Consider the following 24875-nt stretch of genomic DNA (forward strand, 5'->3'; position numbering starts at 1 on the left):
TTTCTATATGAGAAAGCTGAGAGGCAGGGATCGCAGACTCGCCACTGTCGCACAGCCAGGCTTGGGGCTGGAACTCGGGTCTGTGCCGACCTAAAGCCCCAGGGTGGAGGGGCCCTGTCACATGGTGTCCCACTGTGGCTCCAGCCACCTCTTCTGACACATTCTGAAGTTGGGGGAGGTTTGAGTCCTTTAAATCAATCCAAAAACAAAGTGGGCTTTGGTAGGTAAGGCTTCAAAGTGCTAAAAGTATCGAGCTGCCCTTTTAAGAAAAATAGAAACCTATTTTAACCACTAAAAGCTTAGAACTGAATTCTAAAAATTCATTTGGTTCTTAGTTCTGTGGCTGAATTATTTAAGAGAAATTTCAAAAAAAGAGTGACGGCAAGGTCCTATAAAAGCTATTTTAAAATTTATTTTGAATTTTTATCAAAAAATACAAAGATAATACAAATTTCATGATTTCCCAAAGACTTCAAATATTTAACATTCTTTTGCTCTTTTAAAAACATGACTGAAATTTGTAGTAATTTAAAATCTGTACCAGAAAAAGTTACACAAACCAAATCCCACAGATAGCTACCACCTAGTCATACTGTTTTCCAGAAGCATCCTTTAAGAGGTTAGAGATTCAGTGACAACTGCAGCAGTGAATACTGTATCAGTTCTTAGATCGAGAAATGTCATCTCTGGGGACAGCTGTCGGCGTGAAGAATCTCAAGCCACCACAGACCTCGCAGGCTAACGAGATTGTTAGGATGCTAGTTTTGCGAGTTCCCATCACTTATTCAACCACCAACCAATTAGCGAAAGCAGCCATTCCCAGCCAGGGAGAGTAAGTCCAAGTCCAAGTCATAAAAAGATAAAGGGTACACGAAGGATCTTTTAAACCATCAAGGTGACAACATTCTCGATCTTTCAGCGGGGGGTGAGAGGGAACAGGGTGAAGTACACGTAGATTGTACATAGCAGGGAAGCTACGGACGTTCTAGGAGTCACTCAGCGGCAGGTGCCCAGTGGCTTAAGGGAAAGCCTCACCCCTCTGTCCCCCAGTGAAAGGAATGAGGCCTGAGAGCTGCACAGGCCTCAGGCCTCCAGTTCCTGATTCAAGTTGATGGGGGTCACGCTGAGGGAGCCCACTTAGGAAAGCTTCCCACCTTTTCCTTTAATGGTTAGCTAAAAACTCAAAATTCATCTTCAAGGAAATCGGTAGTTTCTGATGCCAGAGGATGAAAGGAAATGCCTTTCCCCGCCTCGTACAAATTCCCATCTCCTCCCAGAATGGAAGCCCTCGGCAAGCGCTGGCTTCAAAAGCATCTTCGAGCCTTCCACTGGCCCCAAGTACTGACAGAGCAAACTTTCTTAAACCAGTAAGTCACACCTCCGTTTCATACATTCCTGTGCCTGAATGAACTTCAACGGACAGATTATAAGGAGTTTTTCTGTAACAGTCTGAATGGCTCATCATTTAAGCAGGGCTTTGTTTGAATCTGATTTGAAACAATTCCCTTTTCGGGTAGAAGACCCATGAAGCATATAACAAAGGCAAACAACTTTCGGGACCTCTGGAAATCCTACACACAAATAAGTTTCTGGCCAAACCATAAAATACACATCAAGCCCACCAAATGTCTCATTTTCCTCACCATGACCTCAGGGGAAGTCCTCTTTTTTGAGTACCAAGGCGGATTCTGTGCCCAGGCTGGGTGGGGGGCGCCTGTGCATGGGGCGGGGAGGGGAGTGTGCTCAGTCTGTCCTGGCACTCAGCCCTGCTCAGGGACAGCGAGAACGCCGGCCCCGTGGGCTCACAGTGGACACCAACTATGACAGAGCCCTGGCACTTGTCTCCAAGGAGAGGGGTGCGGCAAGTGATCGGGCAGCAGTCTGTGCAGTGTTACCACCTCCCAGTCTGCAGATTTCAGCTAAGCGAAACATGTGAACCGGCCACACACAGTCCCAAGAGAAGGGAAGGAAGCAAGGAGACACCTGTGACCCCGCCAGATGGGGACTGCCTTCTGCTCCCCAGAGCTGCCCACTGGCAAGCAAAACGGGGGGGGAACATGTAAACCAGTACCTGACACCTGTGCACATAGCCAAGTGTGGCCCCTCAAGAAGCGGAGCAGGCGCAGAATCCAAAATTGATTTGGGGTCAAGAGGGGCGGGGGGAGAGGGGGAGGAGCAGGATCCCGAAGCTCACACGGGTGGGGCTGGGTGCCAGGGCCTGATTCACTCCAGCTTCTTGGCCGGTACCCGCGTCCGAGCAACGATGATGGGCACCAGGGCCAGGGAGCCGATGAAGAGGGCCCACAGGGGCCGGTAGAAGAGCCAGCCGGCAGCTACGGTTAGCAGGGTCAGCGACGTGGCCACGCAGAAGGCAAAGGCTTTCAGGCCGATGTTGACCAGGTCTCGGAAGACGGGAAACCAGTCCACTGTGGGGAAGAGAAAGCTGGTGAGACTTCTGAGGCCACCAGGCTCTGCATCACATGAGGTGAGCAGGTCGCTCCTGTCTGTAGACGAGGATGGGCTGATGATGTCCAGTCTGGACAGGCAGGGGTTTGGGGCAGAAGGCGAACAGCCTCCCGTGAGAGCTGGTGGATCCAGAGAAGGTGTGTGCCCCTGGTACCACGCACCGCTCCAGGAGCAGGCAGGTGGAAGTGTCTTGTAGCCTTTAAGACTGTGGATGTCACTCTCAGTCGGAAGCCAAGAGAAGACGTCTGGTCGCAATGGTGGCATGTTCCATTTGCCAAACTGGCCCAGTATGGTGAAGTCTAGGACCCAGTTAATCCATCTGGACTTACTCTGTCCTTGGCCTGTCTATCCCTCCAGGTTGGCATTCCCCAGCTGATGTCAGTCCGTGGGGGGAATTCCCCCTCAGTTCCAGAAGGCCCCCGCAGTCTGTTGCCACTGGGTTTGCAGAGCAAGGCCTGCTGCCCTGCCATGACTACAGGACCCTACAGGCCACTTCTTGGCTCCTCTTGGTCTGCTCCCACCAATACCCCACCATGGCCCTCCTAATAAGCAGAGTTAATGTTTTTGCGCATTGACCATATATTGGGCACCGTGTGGACCATCTCTTCAAACCCTTGTGCCCGCCTGGGGAGGCTGGTATTATTCTTACCCTCCTTTTACCCACAAGGTCGTTGAGGCCCAGGGAGTTCAACTTGCCCAATGTCCTGCAGCTAGAAAGTGCCAGACCCAGGTTTTAAACCCAAGACTGTCTGAGCCCAGAACCTGAGCTCTTAGCCGTGGTTCTGAGCCTTGAGAGGACAGGGACTTTGTTCTGCTCATTGCATTTCTCTCTGGAGCTTAGAGTGGTGTCCTACACAGCAGGCACTCAATAAGTACTCACTGCCTGAAGAGAACAGTGAATGAGGGCTTCTGCCTTGTAACTTCCCCAGTCACTCCACCTGCACTTCTGACCGACTCCGAGAATGCCTTGGAGGGGAAGTGTCCTTTTTCCTCCTAGCCTGGGAGGTACTGTCACCAGACCTCTTCCCAGCCAGAAAGGGTAAAGAGGGGAGAGGTTTCCGTGTGGCCCGGCACAGGCTGGACACAGTCAGCAGATTCGGTATGGACATACTGGGGTAAAGGCTTGCCTGTGAGTCCCCTGAGATGCCATCCTCCCAGATCAACAGTGTGGGGCCAGCACTTACTCAGTCACCCAGGGCCTCATCCTACACCAGGCTGGGTCACCTGGCAACTGCTGGGCTCACGGGTGCCAACTCTGGCCAAGTGTGTCGCCCAGCACTCTGCCTTGTGCTCCAACTTGTTGGTTGCCCCAAACTGGGCCCAGGTCTTGGTGTGGGGAGGGAACCACATGGTTTGGGGGGTGTTTCCTATTTGCCAAACATTCACAAAACTCTGCCTACAAGGTGAGGTAACTGAAGCTGAGACAGGAAAGAGCACAGCCCCAGTGTCCCAGAACTCTGATGTAACCGATTCCAGGGCTGGCTCACTGCAGAGGCTGGCTAGCCTGCTCGCTGTGCTTCTTCACTTGTGGAGTAAAGGGCTAAAGGAAGGAGCAGGTGGGCTGAGGACAGATGGCCCTCAGATCCCCAGGGCTAGACCAGCCTCCTAGGAGCTGGCACTCCTCACCCCACCCCTGAAAGCCTTTATCCTTCATGTCTGTCTTCCTCGGCCCATTCAGCCCAGTGCTGTGGAGCAGGACACAGACATGGACCAGATGCCTGCTCTTGGCCCCGGAGAGCACTGCGGGCTGGAAAGGGCCACGGGCGGTGTGAGCAGCACAGAGGCGGCACACGGGCCCACACGAGGGTGAACAAGATCTCCCCTGACCTGTCTGCACACCTACCCAAGGTGTAGAGGATCCGGGTCATGAGGGTGAGTCCCATAAACATGGCCATCCAGCCGGCAGCCCGGAGGCCCCATGTCTTCATGGAGTTGCTCTTCTGTTCTCTACGAAACACCTCCTGCAGGACAAGGCCGAGGAGAGGTGTCACGTCTCCGATCTCCCAGGGCCCCCCAGTCTCCCCGGTTGGCAGGACAGGTGCCAAGGGGTGCATTCCATGCCCACCTAGGAGCCGCTGGCCATTTCCGAGCAGACAGGACATAAGGGCACCTCGCCTGCCCAGGCCTAAGCGTCTGCCCCGTAGGTGAAGGTAAGAGTCCTTAGCCCATCGCCTCGGCTGGCATGCACCCGGTCCTCCCTCTAACAGCAGTGTGCGTGGTGCTTCACCTCAGATGCTCTTCCTGCGACTCTGACATGCCTCACCTTCCACGTCGCCCCTGCTTCTCCGCGCCTGCAGCTGCCCCCTCCCTCGGGCTGCCCTCTGCACCTCAGCGGCAGCATCAGACCCATGTCCTCCCCACCAGTGCCCCCCACCCCCAGCTTCCAGCTACAGCCCTGGGCTGGGCCTTCCGCTGCCCACATGCTGTCCAACATCGACCCTGCAGCCTCCCTGACACCTGGTCCTCTCTGTCGGATCCCCCTCAGTTGAGTGCTATAGCCACCTCCTGCCTGCACAAGCCACGACTGGGGTATTTCACGGCTTGTGCCTCCCTGCAGGGACCACCTAAATCCAGGGACCACCTAAATCCTATCAATGCTGTGTCCCCGTTTCCCCAAATCTCTCACCACCGTTACAATTTCTCACCAGGACCACTCCAAGAGCCTCCTCCCACTGGTCTCCCTGCTTCCGTCACTTCCTCCCCCATGGCCCTCAGCCAAGGCCCTGCCGCCTGTCTGGGACCAGGTCAAGTGTCCACCTCCTGCCCCCGGGCCTTTGCACATGTGCTGGCTCCCCCTGGAGCTGGTTTGCCCACAGTCCTGCCCAGCCAGCTCCCACACTTCTTCCAGTGTTGGCCTGAATGGCATTTCTTTGGAGAAGCCCCTGTCGTTATCTAGGACAATAACAGTTACAGCAGCTAACACTTAGTATCTGCCATCTATCAGTCACTGTCCTCAGTGCTTTCCAGCATTGCTTTACTTAAACCTGAAACTAACTTCACAAGGTAGATATGCTCATCTCCAGTTTACAGATAAGGAAACTGAGCCTCAGAATAAATGGATACATAATCTTTACAACAACTAAATAAAGTAGGGATCATAATTCTTATTCTCCAAGAAGATAAACAATGGGCCCAAAGTCTTGTAGCCTATGGAAGGCAGAGCGGGGCTTGAACTGGGGCCATGTCCGGCGTCCACACTTGTCCATGCACAACCCTCCTGCCTCTGGGACTGGAATCTGGGCGTCCTGACTCACGGGGTCTGGGTTCCTCCTCAGGGCCCTCACCACCTCTATGGCTCAGGACCTTCTCTCCCTGCTTGGCAGAGACCCCAGACCCTGTGCCGGAGGCCCAGGGTGGTCAGTGTGGTCCGAGACTTCCCACTTGGGAAGTTTGGAGGCCACTCCTCTCTGGGGGGACAGCGCGGAGACCCGGGCCTCCACGTGCAGGGGGCTGAAGTGCAGAGAGCTGCTGGAGAGAGAGGTGGCCTCAGCAGGGCCTCCTAATTTTAGAAAGTCCCTGAGAGCGGCTGATGGAAAGGGTGACTCATGCCTGCCCAAGTGGGAGGTGGCAGCTGCGCCCCAAGGCTGGTAACCGGCTGCCACACCCTGGTCCTGGATAAAGGAAAAGGCCAGGCCCATCACCACCTGGAGCTGGGGGCTAAAGTGAGAAAGACAGCAGTTGAGGGCCTAATAACAGGGTTGGAAGGCCACAGCTACGCCCTATCCCCCCTGCCACTAGCCCTTTCTCTTACGGATTGCAAAGTCCTGCAGTCCTACTCCAGGCAAGCACAGAACTTCCCACCAGTGACACACGGTGTTCACCAACAATGCAAAACAATTTTTCCATTAAAGAGAAGGGTTTCTGCCTAGAGAAGAGAGGCTAAGTTTTAGGGCCTGCAACAGAACTACCCACGATCAGCGCAAGGACAGGACTCCAGTGACACATGACCCTCCCCAGTTTACAGATGGGGATGGGGTACGGCCCTCACTCCCGTCCAGGACTCTGTGGCCCTAAATCCCCCCACTTTCCTGAAGCTCTGAAAGAAGTCCCACACCCCTATGGAGGCCCCTGCCCACGGGGTAGCCCTGCCTCCTCTGGGCAGCACCTGCCAGGGGAACCCTGGTGCTCCCGTTCCTGCCTCAGTGACCGCCTGACCCCCACATGCTGCTGGCTCTGAGTCCACCTTCTTCACTTGTGATGCAGCCAAACTGTCACTCAGAGAGGCCTCCACTGACCCCTCTGCTGACCTCCTCTGCCTTCCTCTTCTCCCCTTCACAACACTCAGCACAAGGGTATCCTCCCTCACTGCTTCTTCTGGCGAGTCGCCCCCACAGGAGACTAGAAGCCTGAGGAGTAGGAGGGGTGTGCTGTGCTCCCTCTTCTCCCCTTCATGCTGCACACACAGGGAGGCTTACTCCTTCCGTTTGCACGGGCCATGCCCCCCGTACGGACTGAATAACCCCGGGCGGGGATGGGGAGGGAGGGAGCTGCCTTCCCTTCCCTCACACAAATGGAGCCGCAGCGACTCACCTCTGCCGAGAAGTCCCCATGGTGCAGGAGAAGCAAGGTATCCCCAGACTTGGTGGAGTAGGGGAGTAGCTGGTCACCCCGCTGCCGGGCGATCACGGTGACCTGCTCAGAGACCTGAGCATCAGAGCCTGGCCCGGCCCAGCACCCCTCGCGCTGTGTGCCCCCGGGGCAGCTGGGCTGAGCTGCTTTGTTTCAGGCTCCAGGGAGGACCCTGCGCAGGGGAAGGGCTGGGACTTCAGGTGACAGGGTCAGGCACCTGAGACCGAATAGTTATAGGCAAAAACTAGGGGCCGGGGGGAAGAAAAGCTGCACGCAATTGGCAGAACTCTCACCAGCATCACTAGGCAGTCCCCGCAAAGCTGCCCGGGAGCAGCCCCGTAACCTGTGGCCCACGGACGCCCGCAGACAGCTGTCCAGCTCACGGGCTCTGAAGCCGCTCAGAGGCAGGGCCGCCCGGGTACGGAGGGGAGTGCATGCACGCGTGGCCTAGAGGAGGGGTCCCCCCACTCAGGGCACCGCGCACAGTGGGAGCTGAGAAGGCCCTGCCTGGCTCGGCCCTGGGGAAGCCGGTTACCACATGAGCTGGGCCCAGGTCAGGGTCGTCGCCACTCAGCCCTGCATAGGAGAAGGACACGCGCAGGTCTCCAACCTGGGGGTGGAAGAGAAGTGGGCTGGGGTACGCCAGGAGCAGCCAGCCTGGGCCTGTGTCCATGGCACCGTTGAATCCCAAAGCTCACACGCTCTTCCCGCCTGCACACTGTTGCCCAGGTGCTCCCAGCACCTCGAGGCTTCTCCCCTCCGATCTCGTTTGGCCAAGCAGTTCAACTGAATCGAAACCGTGTCCCAAGCAGGAATGTGTCCCCTGTGTGTTGTCCAAGGGGCGGTACTCCCAGGGCACTGATCTCCGCTGTGTGAGCAGCCAAAGCCCCTACGTACCTCTGGATACTTGGGGTTTTCGCTGTGGTAGAAGTAGTCTCCCCGGCGAATGATGTCCACGTGCGGGTCCTCCAGCTTGGACAGGCTCAGCGGTTTGAAATTGTCCACTTTGTCAATGAGGCCTGGGGAGTGTGCAGCGGTCACAACAGTGGTGTGCAAACAACCTCCCCCCATCGGCACACCCCTTGGCCTGACCTCCTTCCCACCGGAAGCACCCTTCTCCAACCCCTCCTTCTGTACTGCGGGGGTCCCCTTCAGTCTCTGCCTCCTCCAGGAAGCCTTCCTGTCTGCCCTCCCAGCCAGCAGGAGCCACTGCAGCTCTGGGAACAGCCTGAGCCCTGCACCCCTTCTGCCTCGGATGCCGTTACCTGTCTGTGCCTGGGTCCCCTGCTGCATGCAGTACCCTTGAGGCTGGGGCTGCCTGGCACAGCAGCCACCAGTGAAGCGACAAGGCAGATAGCAGATAAGCTAGGCCCTGGAGCTTCCTGGTGGAGCGCTGGGACTCCACCCCTCCTCCCCTGCCCTGGCTACTTGGTGCCTACATGTTTTCTCTCCCACGCCAGGTGCTGCCTTGTCCCTGAAGAACCTCTTTGGAGTCACTTGGGGGGGTGGCTGCCTGCAATGAATTGCTCACCCCTTGGGGGGCGGCCTTGTCTCTATCACTGGCTCTCAGCTTTGTCTGATCAGATTAGGCACCAGCAAGGCCTGGTAGTTATTCTCTGGAAGAGACCATGTCTTGGAGGAGCCTGGCTGGGGTGGGACTCTTCTGTACAAGTCCCCCTACTCCTGGGACCTGCCTTCCCTCCGGCAGGCTCATCCCACACCTGTACCGCACCACTCCTGGGAGGCAGCCAAGTAGAAGCACAGGGCCTCTGGGTGCTGCTGGCTCATCTGAAGGGGCTGGAGACTCACCCGCCGAGAGGAAGAATCTGCCAATCTGGACGAAGGGGGCTGTGGCCGTGAACGACTCCACCGCCATCGCGCTGTGGGAGAGAGAAGGCGCTACTAGCAGAGTACGGCGCCGGCCAGGAGCTCTGCGGGTTTCTTTGGGTTATGCCCGGCAGGATTCCCACCCGGGGGGCTCCTGCAAGTCCAGACCAGCCTAGGCACTTTGTCTTCACCACACCTACCCCAGGATGCTCCTGTCCTCCTCGTCTGAGTAAAGCACCCTCCTCCTGTCTCCTATGGCCCAGTGCTTCGTACCTCCTTGCCTAGGCCCCTACCGGCCTGTCCCTCCCCAGCCACCTATTGTCAGATGGACCTTCTGTGGACTTCACAGCCTCCCTGACCCTTCCCAGCCCCAAGGAGCTCCCAACCCCTGTGCCAGGAGGCACAGCCCTGCCCAAGCCACGCTCCAGCGCTAAGACCACCTCACCACCTCCATTTCTCTGACCTAGCTGCTCTCTGCCAAAATCCTACAAAGGCCCACATCAAATTCCATTGCCTCCTGAACACCCTTCTTGATTATCTTCCCACCCACATGGCTATTCCCACCCTGGCTCTGGACATGCAAGTTCCTTCAGGCACTCGGTCCAGGCCTTTTGTTCTTGACTAGTGTGAGGGGAGCCTGTGTGGGCTCAGGAAGTTGGGTCCTGCCCAGCCTGGGAGTTGGCCTCAGAACCAAGTCCCCAACTTTCATCAGTTCACGAGGCAGAAGGAACTCAATCCCATCACTCAGATGAGGAAGCTGAGGCTGGGGACCCTTGAGGAGCAGGCAAGACTGTGCTCAGGCCTGGGCACCCAGCTCTCACCTGGGGTTCTTGTGGCCAATCTCCCGGTCGAAATTTCTGCTGTTGACGATTTCTGACCTCCATTCGGTGTCTGTCACAGGGAGAGGGAACAACTCAGAAACATGGTAAGAGCGGCCACATGTCTGAGGCCCACTGGCTCTGTGTCCTTTTATCTAAGCCTGTGGTCACTTCAGTGCTGGAAGGGTGGCTCCTGGAGCCTCACTGGATGGAAGAGCAGGACCCTGAGGACCGGCACCCAGGGTTTCCGATGCCTGGTTCCACGCCTTCCCCACCGCCGTCAGTCTCCACTAAGGGCAGAGACCCCATGTATGCGGGGATGGGGGGTGGCGGTACTCACTGTAGGAGTACCTTGTCTCTGTCTTCACCTGCCCATCTTCAGTGTACTCCCTGCGGGGAAAGCACAGGCAGCCCCAGAGTTAGCCTCTCACCCCAGAAGCATTCCCATCTCTAAACATCTCCAGCTGGAAGCAACTCGGGCCACCAGGTCAAAATCCCTAAATGAGAGCAGACCTTGTCTGGAGCAGCCCGGTAACAGAGTGCTGACTCCCCACCATGCAGTCCTCTCCACCCCCTTGAAGGCCCACGCTGAAGAAAAGAGCTTTCTCATCCTGAGTTGAAATGTGCTTCCACTAGGCCCACACCAAGGGCGGCAGCCCTGCCCTGAGCTCAGAGACCTGGCCGCACCCTCTGTGCCGGACAGCCCCACGGAGGCCCCCCCTTCTCCGGCTACCTTGACTCCCCTAGCCACCTCCTCACCCCTCACTCACAGTCCATGCTGCTCAGCTCCAAGGGGCCCCTGCCTGCCTAAGGACGCCTGCCCTCAGACTCGTACTAGAACAGACAGGACATAGTTCGAGGCCATCTCTACTCTGGTCTGGGAGAGGACACAGAGCCCACACATAGGAAAGCACTGTCTGCAGCCTGGATCCAGACACGTCTCGAGCCTGGGCATCCCCCGATGGGGTAGTACACAAGTGGGCTAATTCGTCCTCCCTCCTTCTTGGAGCCACTCTCATTAGAAGCATCAAGATCAAAAGCCACCTGTGTTGTATCCCAACACCTGTCACTCCAGTATTCCTGCTTCAGTCCCTGGCCCCTCACCTGGACTCCTCAGTTTCCACCCACTGGTACATTTCCACGTGCCGGCGTAGCTTCACAGCTGGGAGGCGGACGCCGTAGTTTGGATCAGACAAGAGCTTCAAAAAGAATCACACAAGTCAAAAACACAGAACAGAGGCCAAGGCTCCCATGAGCCCAGGATGCCAGAGAAAGAGGGACTGGACAAGAGAAAGGCACAAAGGACAGGGACACAGTGGAGACTACCATGGCTATCTCGGGCGGGAGAGTCGGGTGAGGCTGCCCATCCTAAGTCCTTCACACCCACTGCCCGGGGACTGGGAGCCTCATGGTCCTGGCTTGGTTGGCAAGGTCCGATGGCATGGCACCAACAACAGTGTACTTAGGGTCCAAACACAAGAGATCCGACAACTGGAGTCCCTTTCAGCCCTGTGCCAGCCACACACGCTGAGCCTAACTGCTAAAGCACCTTGTTGTAAGGCTCTGGCCGTGGGCCAAGCACCGTGCCGAGAGGTGAGAGACCTAATCCCACTGACTGCTCAGAGGAGGTATGCTCTGCATTTTATAGATAAAGATGCTGAGACTCAAGTGATTGGTCCACACAGCTGCTGAGTGATGCGGCCAGGAGTCACACATGTGTGCCCACCTCCAGAGCCCACGTGCTCAAAAGCCTCACCCAGACAACATCCAGCCACGTGCCCTGAGCATCTGGTGGGGTCAGCAACCTTTCCCAAATGTACCTTGGATGTCCGCAGGGCCCCAATGATGTGTACCAGCCTTCCCTCGTTCTCTGGGGCCACGGTGTGGATACTGTCGGGGGACACCACAAGTGAGAGCCCCTCAGCCAGGGAAGTTGCTGTCTTCAGTGCACGGCCCTGTGAGCAAAAGGGAGTGAGGCCACCTTTCAACTTAGGTGTGGTTCAACAGTTGTGCTCATGGCAGTGTATCCCAGCAGCCTGGGGCTTTGGGAAGCATGGAGACTCATCTCCCCATTTTACAGTTGGAAAACTGAGGCCTGGCGAGTGGCACGGTTGGAACTGGCGCCAAAGACTCCTGCTTTCCCAGGCAGCCCTCTTCTTGCTGCACACCCCAACCCCCCTAATTCTCAGCACCACCCCATGCTGGGAACAGCTGGTGCTTTTGTCTGTGTGCCCCCCCCATCTTACTCTGCCTTTTTCCCTTCACTCCTGAGTCCTTATAGTTTCTATGGGCCCATCTGTACTGCTGCCCAAAACATGTGACCCAGGCCTAGCCAATCAGAACATGGGTCCACTGTCCACAGGGATTAGTTCAGAGAGAGGACTGAGAAAAGCCGGGACACTAACCCATTTCTCTGCAACTGTTGCTAAGTTGATTTTGGAAGAGATGGGGCTGCTAAGTTAAGAGGCAACAGATGGAAAAATGGAGACTCCTAGGGACCCAACATGAACACCTGGATCCAGCCATGCCTGAACCTGTTGCCACCCCAGGATTTTAGGCATGTGAACCAACCCATTTGTCTTCCTACTTAGGGCAGTTATGAGACAGGTCACAAGAGAAAGAATTCTGATTAATTCAGCACCATCACCCTCCCCCTCCACCCCACTTGTTGTAAAATCTAGGTAGGCCCTATTAGCACATCCAGCCTCTGGATTCATAGCCTTTGCTCTCTGATACTGCAGGGACCCTCACTCTGCACAGAGGGATGCCAGACATTTTACCTCATTGGTGAAAATTAAGTAGAAGGAGAGCAGGAAGGTCATGAGCCCCACAAACATCCCACCCGAGGTCTCGCTGAGCCGTTCCAAGAAGCCTGGCTGGGGGCTGGTTGTCATTTTGACATGTTCTCTCCTGTTAGTCGTACTGGAATACTGAGGAAAAAATATTTTAAGAAATCAAAATGAAAATCAGTTTTTTAAAAAGTAAATTGAATTTTGCTATTTGTATATACTAGTTTCAATTATATACAGTAAAAATGCACAGATATTAAGCATAAAGTTTGGTGGGTTTTGACAAATGCTTATCCCATTTGATGGACACCCAGATCAAGATACGGGACGCTTCTATCATCCCAGAAGTTACCTTGTGCCTCTTTCCTGCTAACACTCCTCTCTTCCCACCTCCTAGTGGTAACAACTCCTTGAGTTTGTATCATTACAGATGAATCTTGCCTCTTATGGAAGCTGATATAAATGGGGCCATCATACAGCACAACCTCTTTTCTGTCCAGATTCCGAGATGGGTCATCTACACTGCGGTGGTAGCTCATTCCTTTACATGGCCCAGTAGTACTCTGTCTAGGAGCATACAGCATTTGCTGACTCGGCCACCAGTGGATGGGTATTTTGATTGTTTCCAGTTTTTAGCTATTATAAACAATGCTTCCATGAACATTCCTGTACAAGTCTTTACGAAGACATGTGCTTTCATTTCCCTTGGGTATTGGGTAACGAGTACCCATGGAGGAGGGAAATTGCTGGATCACAGGGACAATGTGTGTTTTTAAGAAACTGCCAAACTGTTTTACAAAAAGGTTATCAGACATACATTATTAATTCGATTCCACAAACTTGAACAACACTGGAACACTTCAGCTTCCCAAGGGCTGTGCTGGGTCTTGCAGGGGTGAGGGGAGGCTGCAGGGCCACTGAGCTGCAGGCATAAACAGTACTAAGCCGTGCTGAGTGTTCAGTGAGGAGCAGGTCCAGTGCCAAATGAGGGACCCCTGCTGGCTGGGGGATCCCAGCAGGTTCTAGGGCCTGAACAGATGGTGCTGAATACAGATCTCAGAGGCAGCCCTAGCGTACATCCCTAGTAGCGTCAGTGCGTCAAGCTTCACCCAGGCAATAACAGAAGTATGGTTTGAAGTGTGGCCATTGCGGACTATCATTGTCAATGGCAGAATTCCAGAGCCACAAGGAGTGGGTTTCAATTCAGGCTACGGGACCTGGGCCAAGCAATTAACCCCTTTATGCCCTCCATCTCCTCGTCAGTAAAATGGGGATAAAAATCCAGTATACAGGGTTCTGGTAAGAACCAAAGGTCTTAATTATCAGACAGCTCAGTGCCTAGGACATAGGCCATAATGTACGGGTGCAAAGGGTGGGAATGTTACCACCTTTCTCTGCAATGGACAGCAAGATCAATGCCCTGGCTGGGGATACGCTGACAAAAGTCACAAAGGTGTAAAGTGGTTCTGAGATGTGTACTCAGAGCGAGCCAAGCCCCTGGCACAGGGGCCCAGAGGAGAGATTCGCGTTAATCTCTGCCTGAATAAGGCTGATGCCATATTCTCTGACTGTCCCCCAATGCCCCCAGCCCAGGCCGGCCAGAGTCCAGATGTCCATTAGATTCAGAAATGGACTTAAATTTCCACACCACTGGGAAACATTAGTAGAGCAGTTCACTGCAGGCAGGTAGGAGACCATCAAACATAATGACAGTGGCAACACGCCAGTCTGTCACAGGTCAGGCACAGGAAAGCTATTGCTATCCCATTTCACGGATGAGGAAAACAAGGCTCATCAGTTACGTCATCAGCCCAGATCACTCAGCCTCTAAGAGGGAGAGTTAGGTTTCAAATCTGGACAGACCAGAGGCCATTCTCCGACCACTTTGCTCCAAGCCACATTCCTCATAAGGAGGAGATGAACACTGGGCCATAAGGATTGCTGAACACTGGGAGCCAACTGCAGAGAGCGTCAGGAAAAGGAGCCCATTCCGCTATTAGAGCACAGCCCCAAAACTGGAAGCCAGCAGGCCATGATTTCCTTCTGGGCCTCCCCTCAGCATCCATCTAGGAGCCAATGTCAAAGAAAGGAGCTCATGGAAGGGTTTGGAGGGAAGAAAGAAAGGCTCAGGAAGGTACCTCAGTCTACGGTAGGGGTAGGGTGGGCTGTGACAGGGCACACTCTGCCCACATTGCAAAACAAAATCCCAGTAAACATGGAGGGTCTTAGAATGGAGGGCGATGGTGATTTCCTCCACCCATATCTCCCTAATGGACTATTTCCCTAACCTGAGGGAGATCTTCCAGTGCCTCTCTTCTTCCCCTTCAAGGTCATCTTTGAGCCCCTTATCTTGATGTTGGCTCCTTGATATGTGCTGAATATATACATGGGTCCTCAGGGAGCACTCTAGGCTCAGGAGCAAAGAGCAATGAGTGATGGAACAGAAGCTGACACACAGACCCTGAGAATTACTAGCTGTGCAACCCTGCGTTAGTTGCTCTACCTCTCTGATCCAGTTTACTCCCATATAAAATGGCGATGGTTCACAGTACCTCTGTCATAGGGCAGTTCTGTTGTTATACCAATTAAGAAATCCTGTCGCCTCCCTGCTCTACCCCACCAGCTTCAGATCTTTCTTCCTCACCAGGCCTGGTGGCTCCTGTAAGCGTGCACCCAGCTCCTGGGTGACTCAGCAAAGGTTTGGCTGCAGAAGATACCCACATTCATACACATTCCTTGGCAAAGGGCACGTGCCAGTATACCCAAGACAGTCTGTGCCCACCAGGGCCATCTGTGTCAGACTGTGAATACAGTTTTTTTTTTCATGTATTAAGCTCCCTCTATGCACCAGGCACTGTAGGAAGCACAGACTAATTCCCTTAAACTTCACACTAATAGATCCCACGAAGAAACACAAACCCAGAGTGATTAGGGCCACACCGCTTCTGACAGGAAGAAACTGGATTTGCCCCCAGGTCTGCCTGACTCCAAAGCCTGCTGTCTTCAGTATCTTTCTGTGAAGTAGCTGGCCAAGCCACCCCTGAGGCCCTGGGCAAGTGCCTTCACCTGCTGGGAGAAATTCTCCATCTGTAGAACATGGTTTGGGGGCAGGCTGGTCTCTGGGCTGTCCTCTCCCCTGGCAGACCCTGGGTCCCGGACTACCTCTGAAATTTTTCCAGGGGCAGCATTCGCAGTTTCTAGGTCTCTCAGACAACTCCAATTGAGGCAGAGCACACTAGGGCTGTCAGTGATAAAAACCCTCCTCTCCAGGGGTGTAGGGGGCAGAGAGGGATCTTGGGGACAGAGGAGGGGCTGGAAGGAGGGTGTAACAGGCCAGGGGAGAGCAGCTAGGACACTCCAGCAAAGCAGGAGGGAGGGAGTATCCTGGGGCTGGCAGGGCACCAGGGCTGGCTCCAGAAGCAATTTCACACAGGAGCGGAGTGGTGAGTCACCAGACTCTCCCACACCCAGCACCGCGGTGGGAGGTGCTGCTCGGTTTCTTGAATGAATGTTGGGCTTAAATCTTAAATCGAAAGGTTCCTGAGAGGGGTAGGCTGCAGGGAGAAACCGCCCACAGGCTTTTGAAAGGAAGCACCTGCAGCCATGACGTCTCTAACCAAATACACCTAGGAAGACAAGGGTCTGGGCAGAGGGAAATGCTCCCTCTCACAGTCATCCTAACTCCTCCGCTCTCAATCTCGCCCGCACCCCTTTGCAGCATCACAGCCTCGGTTTACACGCTTCCCCAGGGCGGGGAACTCCCTGCCCGCCCGCACAACCCAGTCTGTCAGTTGATGAATAAGCTCCACCTGAGCGGTATCGGCTTCCCCACCCTTCCCGCGGACCTGCTACTTCGGAGGTCGCGTCCAGTTCTCACAGCCCATAAAGGAGAAGCCCATGGGCCCGGGTGGGAGCTGAGAATGAAAGGAGGGGCTGCGAGAAGGCGCCCTAGCACAAGGAGATCCCAATGCCGGGAACAACACTGAGTCTCCCTCCCCGCAAACGTGCGGTCCGACAAGAAGGTCCGGACAGACCAAGAGAGGTGAACGGACGTTATTAGCTGCCGGAAACCCGGAACAAGGGCATGTAGAGGGAGACTGGGCCGGCCACACAGACAAGGGTCAGGCAGGCAAGACGGACCCAGGCGGCCCCTTCGGGGAGATGGGGAAAATGGGTGGGGTCCAGCAGACCAGGAGACACTCACGTTCGCGGCCATGGTGGGACCCGGCTGGGCGCTCACCCACGCTGTGCTCGGCTACAGAACCGGTTGACCGCCTGAGTGCAAAGCCCAGAGGCCTCTCGCCCGACGAAGAGCTGCGAAAATCCGCGCGAAGCCTGGAATCAGAGAGGACGTGCAAAAGTTACAGCCCAGAGAGCCACAGCTTTCCTGCTCATGCGCGCCGCAGGGCCTCCTGGAAAATGTAGTCCGGGGTCAGGCGCTTTGACCACTGAGTTACAACACGTGCTGTACCTCATTGATGCGCCTGCGCACTGCAAGTTATTCCGGGATATGTAGTTCCTCTGGCCTTGAAGAGAAACCGAGCAGCGCTCGGCTTCTTGGGAAACGTAGTTCCCGGCTGTTTGGGGCCGGGAGGTCGCAGAGGCAGGCGCGCGGCGGGCGGTCCTGGAGGGGGCGTTCCGCGTGGGCGTCGGAGCCGCCCGCCCTGCCCGAGAAGAGGTCACAGCGTGAGCCCGCCGCCGCCTGTGCTGCCACCACCGCTGTCGCCGCGAGGTCTGAGTGCCGGGGCTGCAGCCATGGCCTACTGCCGGCAGGAAGGTAGGCATGGCGGGCTGCCATGGAGACCGGCCTACGAGGGCCTGCAGGGGACATGCGGTTTTGCCACCCCCGCGACACTTGGGCCCGGGTGCCCCGCGACCCCACTGCAGGCGCGGGAGACTCTAGGCGCGGCCCGGGATACCCTCTTCGGGACCCTTGGGAGCGCTGGGCAGTGGGGTCGCCACCTCCGCTTTGCAGATGAGAAAACCGAGACTGGGAGGAACGAGGCTGGTCCAAGGTCACTGTGAGACTCGAACCCGGACCTGAGAAGGACCCGCACGTGGGAGATTTAGTAAACTAGGCCAGGGGGGCACAGGAAGTGCTGAGCACGCTTCCTCTGGCTCGTAATTGGGATTTTTTTCTTTTTACTGTCGCTTTTACCACCCACCACGCGTTTGCATTTGTACTCGCTTTTTAACTGTCCCTCCTGAAAAGTTGCCACAGGGGTTAGGGGCTGTTCTGGAGTGGTAAAAGTGCCACCCACGTGGACATTTATTGAGCCCCTACTACGTACCAGGCACTTGTTCAAGAGTCTTTATATGGCTTTCCTCATTGATCTCGTGGCGATTTTTAGAATTATAAGTGAGGCTCTGTTATCTGCATTTTATCAAAGAGTGGACCCTAAGACACAGAGGTGGCTGGCCTAAGGCACTTGACCCCGAATATCCTGGAGCTGGGGTTCGAGCTTCATCACTCTGATCACAGAAACTGCACCATTCAGTCTGGGGCCCGCTGGATTCCAGGGAGCTCTCTTCTGGGAACCCCCCACCTTTCCAACGAAGTGCCCATCTCCACCTATTTTCTCTTTGCTTCATCTGTTTATACCTCTACTGAAGAACCCAGGAGTCTCTTGGCTGGAGTACAAGGGCCTCCCCACACACTGCCATTAACTGGCTTTTTGGCCCTGAGCTGCCACCTAACCCTTCCAGGCCCCAGTTTCCAATGGTACAATGAAAAGTTGATCTTCATTCATTTAGCAAGGTACTCAGGGGCATCTTCTCTGTGCCTGGCAGTTATGGTGGACACATGAGAATATAAAACTACAAAGAGTTGGAACTCACCCAGAAATTCTTTAGGGAATAGTCAGTCTGATTCCCTCAGTTTAATTCAGGGAATCTGAAGACCAGAGTCGTGGAAGACTTACCTGAGGTCATATACCCAATTAGGAGAATAGCTCAATCCAAAATTTCAAGCCTTTTCCCCAGTACCTCATTCTGCTTCTAGAACTGCTTCTTTGGTTCTAGTTTATGGTCATAAAGCCATAATACTCACTGATGTCTCTAATTACTCAAATAATTTTGAGCTTTTTAGGTATAATGAAGCTGTGCCAGATGAATAACACCTCCCCTTGCCTGTTAGGATATCTAGGAGTCTCAGGTTCTTTGGGAAGGAAAGGTGGTTTCCATCTGCCACCCAAAACATGTAACTTTATCTTTGCCTGGGTCAAAGATCCCTCTCTTAGTTTGGGGATGAGAATTGAAAGCCCCTGTGTGATCTGGCTCCAGCCTGATTTCTAACTACCCTGTCAGTGCCAAGCTACACTGGTGTCTTAGTTGTTTCTTTGCCTGATACCTCTATTTCCCCAGCTCTTCCATGGCTGGCTCTTCATTCTGAATGAGTCACATGCCTGAGCAAATTTACTTCAAGGGTCCCCCCCGTCCCCCACCACCACCCAGCTTTCAGGTTAAACGTTTTGGCATCCTAGGTGTTCCATGGTGTAGACTCAGCCTCGCTCCCTGGCCTTAGACCACCCACACTTTGATGTATTGGTGCCACACCAATCTTTTCTTTAGTTTCCTCTTTTCTGTGGCTGTCTGCCTTCTCCGGTTCCTCAGCAGACATTTATTGAGCACCTGTGGTATGCCAGCCCATGAGCAGGTGCTGGTGAGTGCAGGTACCATCATCTACTTTGTGGCGTTGGGGAAGAGATGGGCGCTCCATCTGGGTTGGATCTGCAGAAGATTTTGACATCTCAAGATGCTCTGTGTGTTCCTATTCCCATTTCTGGGGGAAATGAGACTACCTATCCAAAGTTGTTTTGTTTTGTTTGTAGTCTACTTAATGGTAAGAACCATTCTGTGTCCCTGTTCTCTGCTGAGGTCTTCAGTTTGTTTTCTCGTTTCATTTGTTCAACAAATATTGATTACCCACCATGTTCTGGACACTGTTCTAGGCTCTGGCGATACTGCAATGAATGGCATAGAGAAATTCTTGCCCCAGAAGAGCTGATCTTTCAGTAGGGGAAACAGGGAGTCAGCAAATATATAATAATATGTTAGATGAGGTAAAGTGCTTCAGAGAAAAGGCAGACCAAGGGAGATGGAGAGTGGTTGGAGAAGGAGGCATCTGAGCAGGAGGTATGAAGGCAGGGAGAGGGTGACTGTAGGGATATCTGAAGGGTGCTCCTGGTTGTGAAGACAGCCTGGGCTCAGGCCTAGAGGTAAGTGTGCCCCCAGTGTGTCTAGTAAAAGCAACAAGTTGTGGGAATGGACGGAGCGAGTAGTGGGAGATAGGGTTTTGGTAGTGAGGGATGCAGATCTTTCTGGCTGTTTTTGAAGGTAGAGCCAACCAGATTTGATGATGAAGGTTGAGAGAAAGGAGTCAAGGATGGTGTACAGAGAGTAAAAATACTGAATTGGGGGTGTCTTGGTATCCAACTGTTTAATCAGGCTTTCTGTTCTCAGCTTCACCCTTAAGTCCTGCTTTCAGAGTAGGCCCTGGGGCCCCTGATTCCTGACCCTTACTGGGTTCAGAGAGGCCGAGCTGCTGGGGGACCTGTTTCCTAAGGCCACAAGAAGGTGCCCGAGATCACAGCTGTTATGTGCTTATTTTCAGATTTGAACTCAAGGTCTAAAACTCTGTGATATCAGTGCCACTGAGCCAGACCCTCAAAGCTGGGCTTCCATCTCAGCCTCAGAGCTATGCTTATGTTCTTTCTACAGATGGTTTCTGGCCCTTACTGTTACTTGTCCATGAAACAAAAGGAGCTCCACCTGGATACCAGGATTGGGGATGCAAAGACAGATCCCTGCTTAGAAACCAGTCAGATCACCCAGGGAATCCTCTCCCCCAAGTTGGATGATATGCATGTGTCCCTCCAGTTTCATAGGTTGAAATCCAAACCTCCAGGGTGGTAGTATTAGTAGAAGGGGCATTTGGGAGGTGCTTAGGGAATGAGGGTGGAGCTTTCACGTATGGGATGAATGCTCTTAGAAAAGAAGCTCTGGAGAGATCTCCAGCCCCTTCCACCCTGTGAGGACGCAAGGGAAGGCAGCTGCTGTGACGTAGGAAGGGGCCCTCACCAGAAGGTGACCATGCCGGATTCTCAATCTTAGACTTGGCAGCCTCCAGAACTGTGAGCAATAACTTTCTGTTGTTTAGGAACTACCCTGGTGGTGGTATTTTGTTAGAGCAGCCTGAACGGACCAAGACACCCATCCAGGGTAGGAAAAGTGCCACTCAGGGAGGCTTGGAATCCTTACTTTCTCTGCCAGACAGCTCAGCAGGACCATCTCCCGCACAGTCTGTGAAGCCTCTAAGACTTAGGTGAAGCCACCATGATCAACTAAAGGTATCGGTAAACTTCAACTTAATTGAGAATGTGTAGGTAAACATCCAGTAAATTAAAAAAAACGGGTGAAAGAGGCAAAGAGCAGCGAGATGCAGGACTTGGCTTTCAAGGCTCTTGGAATCCGAAGAATGGTCCAGATGAAGCTATTTTTGCTCGTGTAATGACAGAACACGGGTGCCGATGAGGACACCAAACCTCAGTCGAAGACCCAGAGGGGCTGCCTTGTGCTTTGGCATGAACAGCAGGCAGATGGGCCCTAGTTCTTCCTGGACACTTACCAGCTGTGTGGCCTTGGCCAGATAGAGGAATTGAGGAACCCAGCCTTGGAGTTCACAGTCAGGGACAGGACTGCAGTTTGGCGCATGGAGGGAGAGCTAGTTTGACAAGCAGGAAGGAGTTACTCACAGGATGGCAGAACTACAGGTGGGCTGGAGGCCTGTCCCCGAGCATGCCAGTGGTCAGCTGTCCTTATTATTTGTTACCCCATGTGGGAGACCCTGTGGAGGCATGAGAAGGGTGCCTTCCCTCTGTCCCCAGAACTGTCTTCTCTGGAGATGTTGCTCTGCTTTTAGCCCTGTACTTGACTCAAGCCTCTTCCGTAAGTACTCCAAGCTTGATGGGGGCCCACCGTTTTCCCTTGGTTTCTCTTAACAAGCCTGTAACTGAACTTTCCTAAATATAAAGGTAAAACAACTGAAATAATTATAGAAATTGCTAGCAGCTCCCAGAGAGCCACACTTCCGCAGGCCTAGCCTCTGCCCCTGTTGTAGCTAACTCACTCCACGCCACTGATGAGGGCCCTGTCCAAGGGCCAGTCTGGATGGGACCTGGAGAAGTCTTCTTAAATGCCAGGCACTTCCCATCTCCTTCCAGATGAGGTCCCATTGTCCCACATCTCCTGGGTGAGAATGGGCGGTCAGTAGGGTTGTTGCATTTGTCCTTGCCCTTCACCAGGTGGGTACCCAGTAGCTTAGAAGAAAGCTCCTATTCATTCATTCAGCAAACATTCTCTTGATTCTCAGCTTCTTGGGCCTTATTGTATAAAACATTCATTCCTGCTCCAAGCACACAAAGCTCTCAGGACAGTGTCTGAGTCATGCTAAGTACCCTGTGTTAGCTATTGCTTTTATTCTTGTGTGTCTTGGGGTGGTAGGGGCAGTGTGGGTCTGAGTAAAGGATCTCCACAGCATGGCCTTTGGAGACACATGGAACTGGGTTTACATTCCAGCCCGGTGTGAGCTCAGGTTCGTCACTTCCTGGAGCCTTAGGCTCACCACTTTAGTATGGGGCTCCTGCTGGCTCCTGTCAGGGTAGTGATGGGATGGCAGGAGCTAACTGACACACAGGACCCAGAGAGGGGCTGGCGTCAGTCTGCCATCCAGGGACTGCAGGGGAAGCTGATGAAATGCAGTATGTAGGGTGCCGAAGACAAAGTGCTTCTGACCACAACAGGAATATCAGACAGACACCTGCTATGTGGTTAGCTGGTGTGCACAGGTTTTAGGAAGGTGAGAGTGTGTGGATGGCTGGAAGGTGTAGGGGAGAGAGCTGGGAGGGTGTCAGATGGTAGAGGTGCCTGCCTTGCCATTTCCAGCCGGTTGACAGTCTGAGCGCCATAGGAATTCTGAGACGGGACTGGCCCTTTCTTGATGGGAGGAAGAAAGAAGTTGTTGCACCTGTCTGCCATCAGCACATCTGGGGACTGAAGCAGCTGCATTTCATTGGATTGGGCATGTTGGCTCCTACTTGGAGGGTGCATACAGCATCTTCTCCCTCACCCATGACCTTGGTCAAGTTTTTGTTCCAGTTGCAGCACTCAGTAGAAGTGGCTGCTAGACCATCACACAGACTCAGTGATGCAGCCCAGGAAGGACAGTCTGATGGTCACCTCACTTGGGGGTTTGGCATAGGACAGTCTTAAAACTTGGTTTTTGTGCCTTCTTTGGGTTTGGGGCTGTTTGGCTGCTCTTGAGCAAAATGTTTCTTTCTCTGTTCTCCAAACACTAGGGAAGGATCGAATCATCTTTGTGACCAAAGAGGACCATGAAACTCCAAGCAACGCAGAGCTGGTGGCCGATGATCCCAGTGATCCGTATGAGGAGCACGGTGAGCGGCGTGGGCCTCCTGGGGACCCACGGACCCTTCCTGGGGGAAAATGTCCAGAATTGTTTTCCCATTTTGTTCTGGCCAAGATCACGTTTTTCAGGTGTCCTTCCCAGCCATGGACTATCTCCCAAGGACCAGGAGCTTAGCCGGCTTGCCCAGGTATGAGGGGCTGGCTGAGTGCTTTCCAGCCCTCATGCTGTTGTACTCCCCTGACTGTTAGGCCAGAACCTAAGTTTCTTCTGAACTGAGGTCTTCTGCCTCTTTCTCTTTTGAGGTTTTACACAGACTGAAGCTGGTTGGCTGCTTCCCGACCATGAAGGTTTAGGCAAGGGTTGTGGGGGTGGTCATGGAATCCTGTCTGGCAGGCACTTTAAGGGGACAGGGATCCTCCCGCTCAGTCAAGCTGCCAGATGGGATTCTGCTGCATCTACAGACCGTTAGCAAGCAGGCCTGGAAGAGCCCTACCCCATGTTCTGTGAGGTGGTGAGATCGGCTGTCTTTTCACTGGGGCTCCAGCAAGGACCCTGCACAAAAGCTCACTCAAGACTGAGGGACAGTTTTCCAGTGGCAGGATCCAGCTCACCTAGACGGATCTGTTGCATACAACTTAGTAATGGTTAGTAGTCTTTTGGGCCTAGGATGCCATTCCAAATGCTTTAGACCACTGGGCTCACTGGAACTTCCTCCGTGTGTGTAAGGCTGAGCAGTGTGTGTGCAGGGTTTATATACAGTCTGTATCATAAACAGTACTCAGTTGACCAATCTAAAGCCATTTCTGACACCTGTGATGATAATTAGTGACCCTTCCAGTGCTGCCGGGTGGTAACTGTGGTCTAGAGAGCTTGTAGCAGCAGCAGCCCATGGAGTATAGGCTCCCAATTGGAATTTTTCAGACGCTAATTAAAGCATATGTTTTCAGGGAGAATGACTTACTGCTCCTGGGGTTGAGAATAGTTGAGCCAAGGCTGCATGTTGAGCACCCCGTTGGGAATGGTGGGAGGCAAAGGTGTTTTAAAAGAAAGGCAGCTATGGAAGTGACCTTGAATCAGCACTCCGTCTGTTAGTTCCAGTGCTCTGGAAATAAGTTGCCTGTCAGTTCCAGTGCTCTGCCTTTCTTGAGGTCCGTATTAGTTAAGCACATTTTGTGGGGCCTAAAGAACCAATCACGCCATGTTTTGTTTGCCTCATGGCATTTTAAAAATTGGCTGTGTCTCTGCTGAGCCTGTGCATTCCCCTTTCATTCCTGCCAGGACTTACCATCCCTCCTGTTTTCTGTGCTACCTCATTCTGTCATTGATAATTGATCTGCTTGGACTGTAGAGGTATATGCCTTTGCAGCCCCTTCTAATGAATGATTTAACCAAAAAGCGTATACAACAGAGAGCTCTGGGACCTGGGTTTGAGCCATCAGTGGCAGAACCACTCAGCAGACTAAGTAGGCCACCGGTTCCTGCCGGCCGCTAGCATCCAAGCACCCAGCTCTGTGGCTAAGATAGCACTTTGTGCGGCTAGAGTGCCAGGAGAAGGGGTTAGAGTGCCAGGAGAAAGGCGGCAGAAGAAATTTGCATCCACTCAAAAAGGCTAGAGGAGGGCCTTAAAGATCACCTGGTCTGGGGGAAAACTGAGGGCCCAGGAGGAAGTGGGGACTCTAATGAATGATTTAACCAAAAAGCGTATACAACAGAGAGCTCTGGGACCTGGGTTTGAGCCATCAGTGGCAGAACCACTCAGCAGACTAAGTAGGCCACCGGTTCCTGCCGGCCGCTAGCATCCAAGCACCCAGCTCTGTGGCTAAGATAGCACTTTGTGCGGCTAGAGTGCCAGGAGAAGGGGTTAGAGTGCCAGGAGAAAGGCGGCAGAAGAAATTTGCATCCACTCAAAAAGGCTAGAGGAGGGCCTTAAAGATCACCTGGTCTGGGGGAAAACTGAGGGCCCAGGAGGAAGTGGGGACT

At 53.8% G+C, this 24875-nt stretch overlaps 2 protein-coding genes across 3 annotated transcripts in view; one reads left to right on the top strand and one right to left on the bottom strand.

Annotated features, from left to right (window-relative positions):
- Positions 1–415: 415 nt before the first annotated feature.
- On the bottom strand, positions 416–16950 carry LOC111144166 (transmembrane protein 43). Of its 2 annotated transcripts, XM_022498340.1 has the most exons (12): positions 16674–16950; positions 12461–12610; positions 11501–11635; positions 10785–10879; positions 10021–10070; positions 9684–9753; positions 8845–8915; positions 7933–8054; positions 7571–7645; positions 6997–7098; positions 4310–4427; positions 2224–2426 (listed from the first exon to the last, which is right to left on the bottom strand). In XM_022498340.1, exons 1-12 carry the CDS (start codon positions 16683–16685, stop codon positions 2224–2226), a joined length of 1203 nt encoding a protein of 400 aa, XP_022354048.1. In that variant the 5' UTR covers positions 16686–16950. The 2 variants fall into 2 exon arrangements, with proteins under 2 accessions (XP_022354049.1, XP_022354048.1); XM_022498341.1 differs by lacking the exon at positions 7571–7645 and having other exon boundaries at positions 416–2426; positions 16674–16852.
- Positions 16951–17063: 113 nt separating this feature from the next.
- LOC111144153 (coiled-coil-helix-coiled-coil-helix domain containing 4) overlaps positions 17064–24875 on the top strand; it is a 19798-nt gene continuing 11986 nt past the window's right edge. Inside the window, exons 1-2 of the mRNA XM_022498326.1 lie at positions 17064–17246; positions 22825–22923. Of these exons, the coding sequence (XP_022354034.1) occupies positions 17225–17246; positions 22825–22923 (121 nt within the window). The 5' untranslated portion in view covers positions 17064–17224. The remainder of the gene's footprint in view (positions 17247–22824; positions 22924–24875) is intronic.

The sequence above is a fragment of the Enhydra lutris genome, unplaced genomic scaffold (assembly GCF_002288905.1).
Source record: "Enhydra lutris kenyoni isolate GAN:26980312 unplaced genomic scaffold, ASM228890v2 scaffoldscaffold10, whole genome shotgun sequence".
In the NCBI taxonomy this organism is placed as follows: domain Eukaryota; kingdom Metazoa; phylum Chordata; class Mammalia; order Carnivora; family Mustelidae; genus Enhydra; species Enhydra lutris.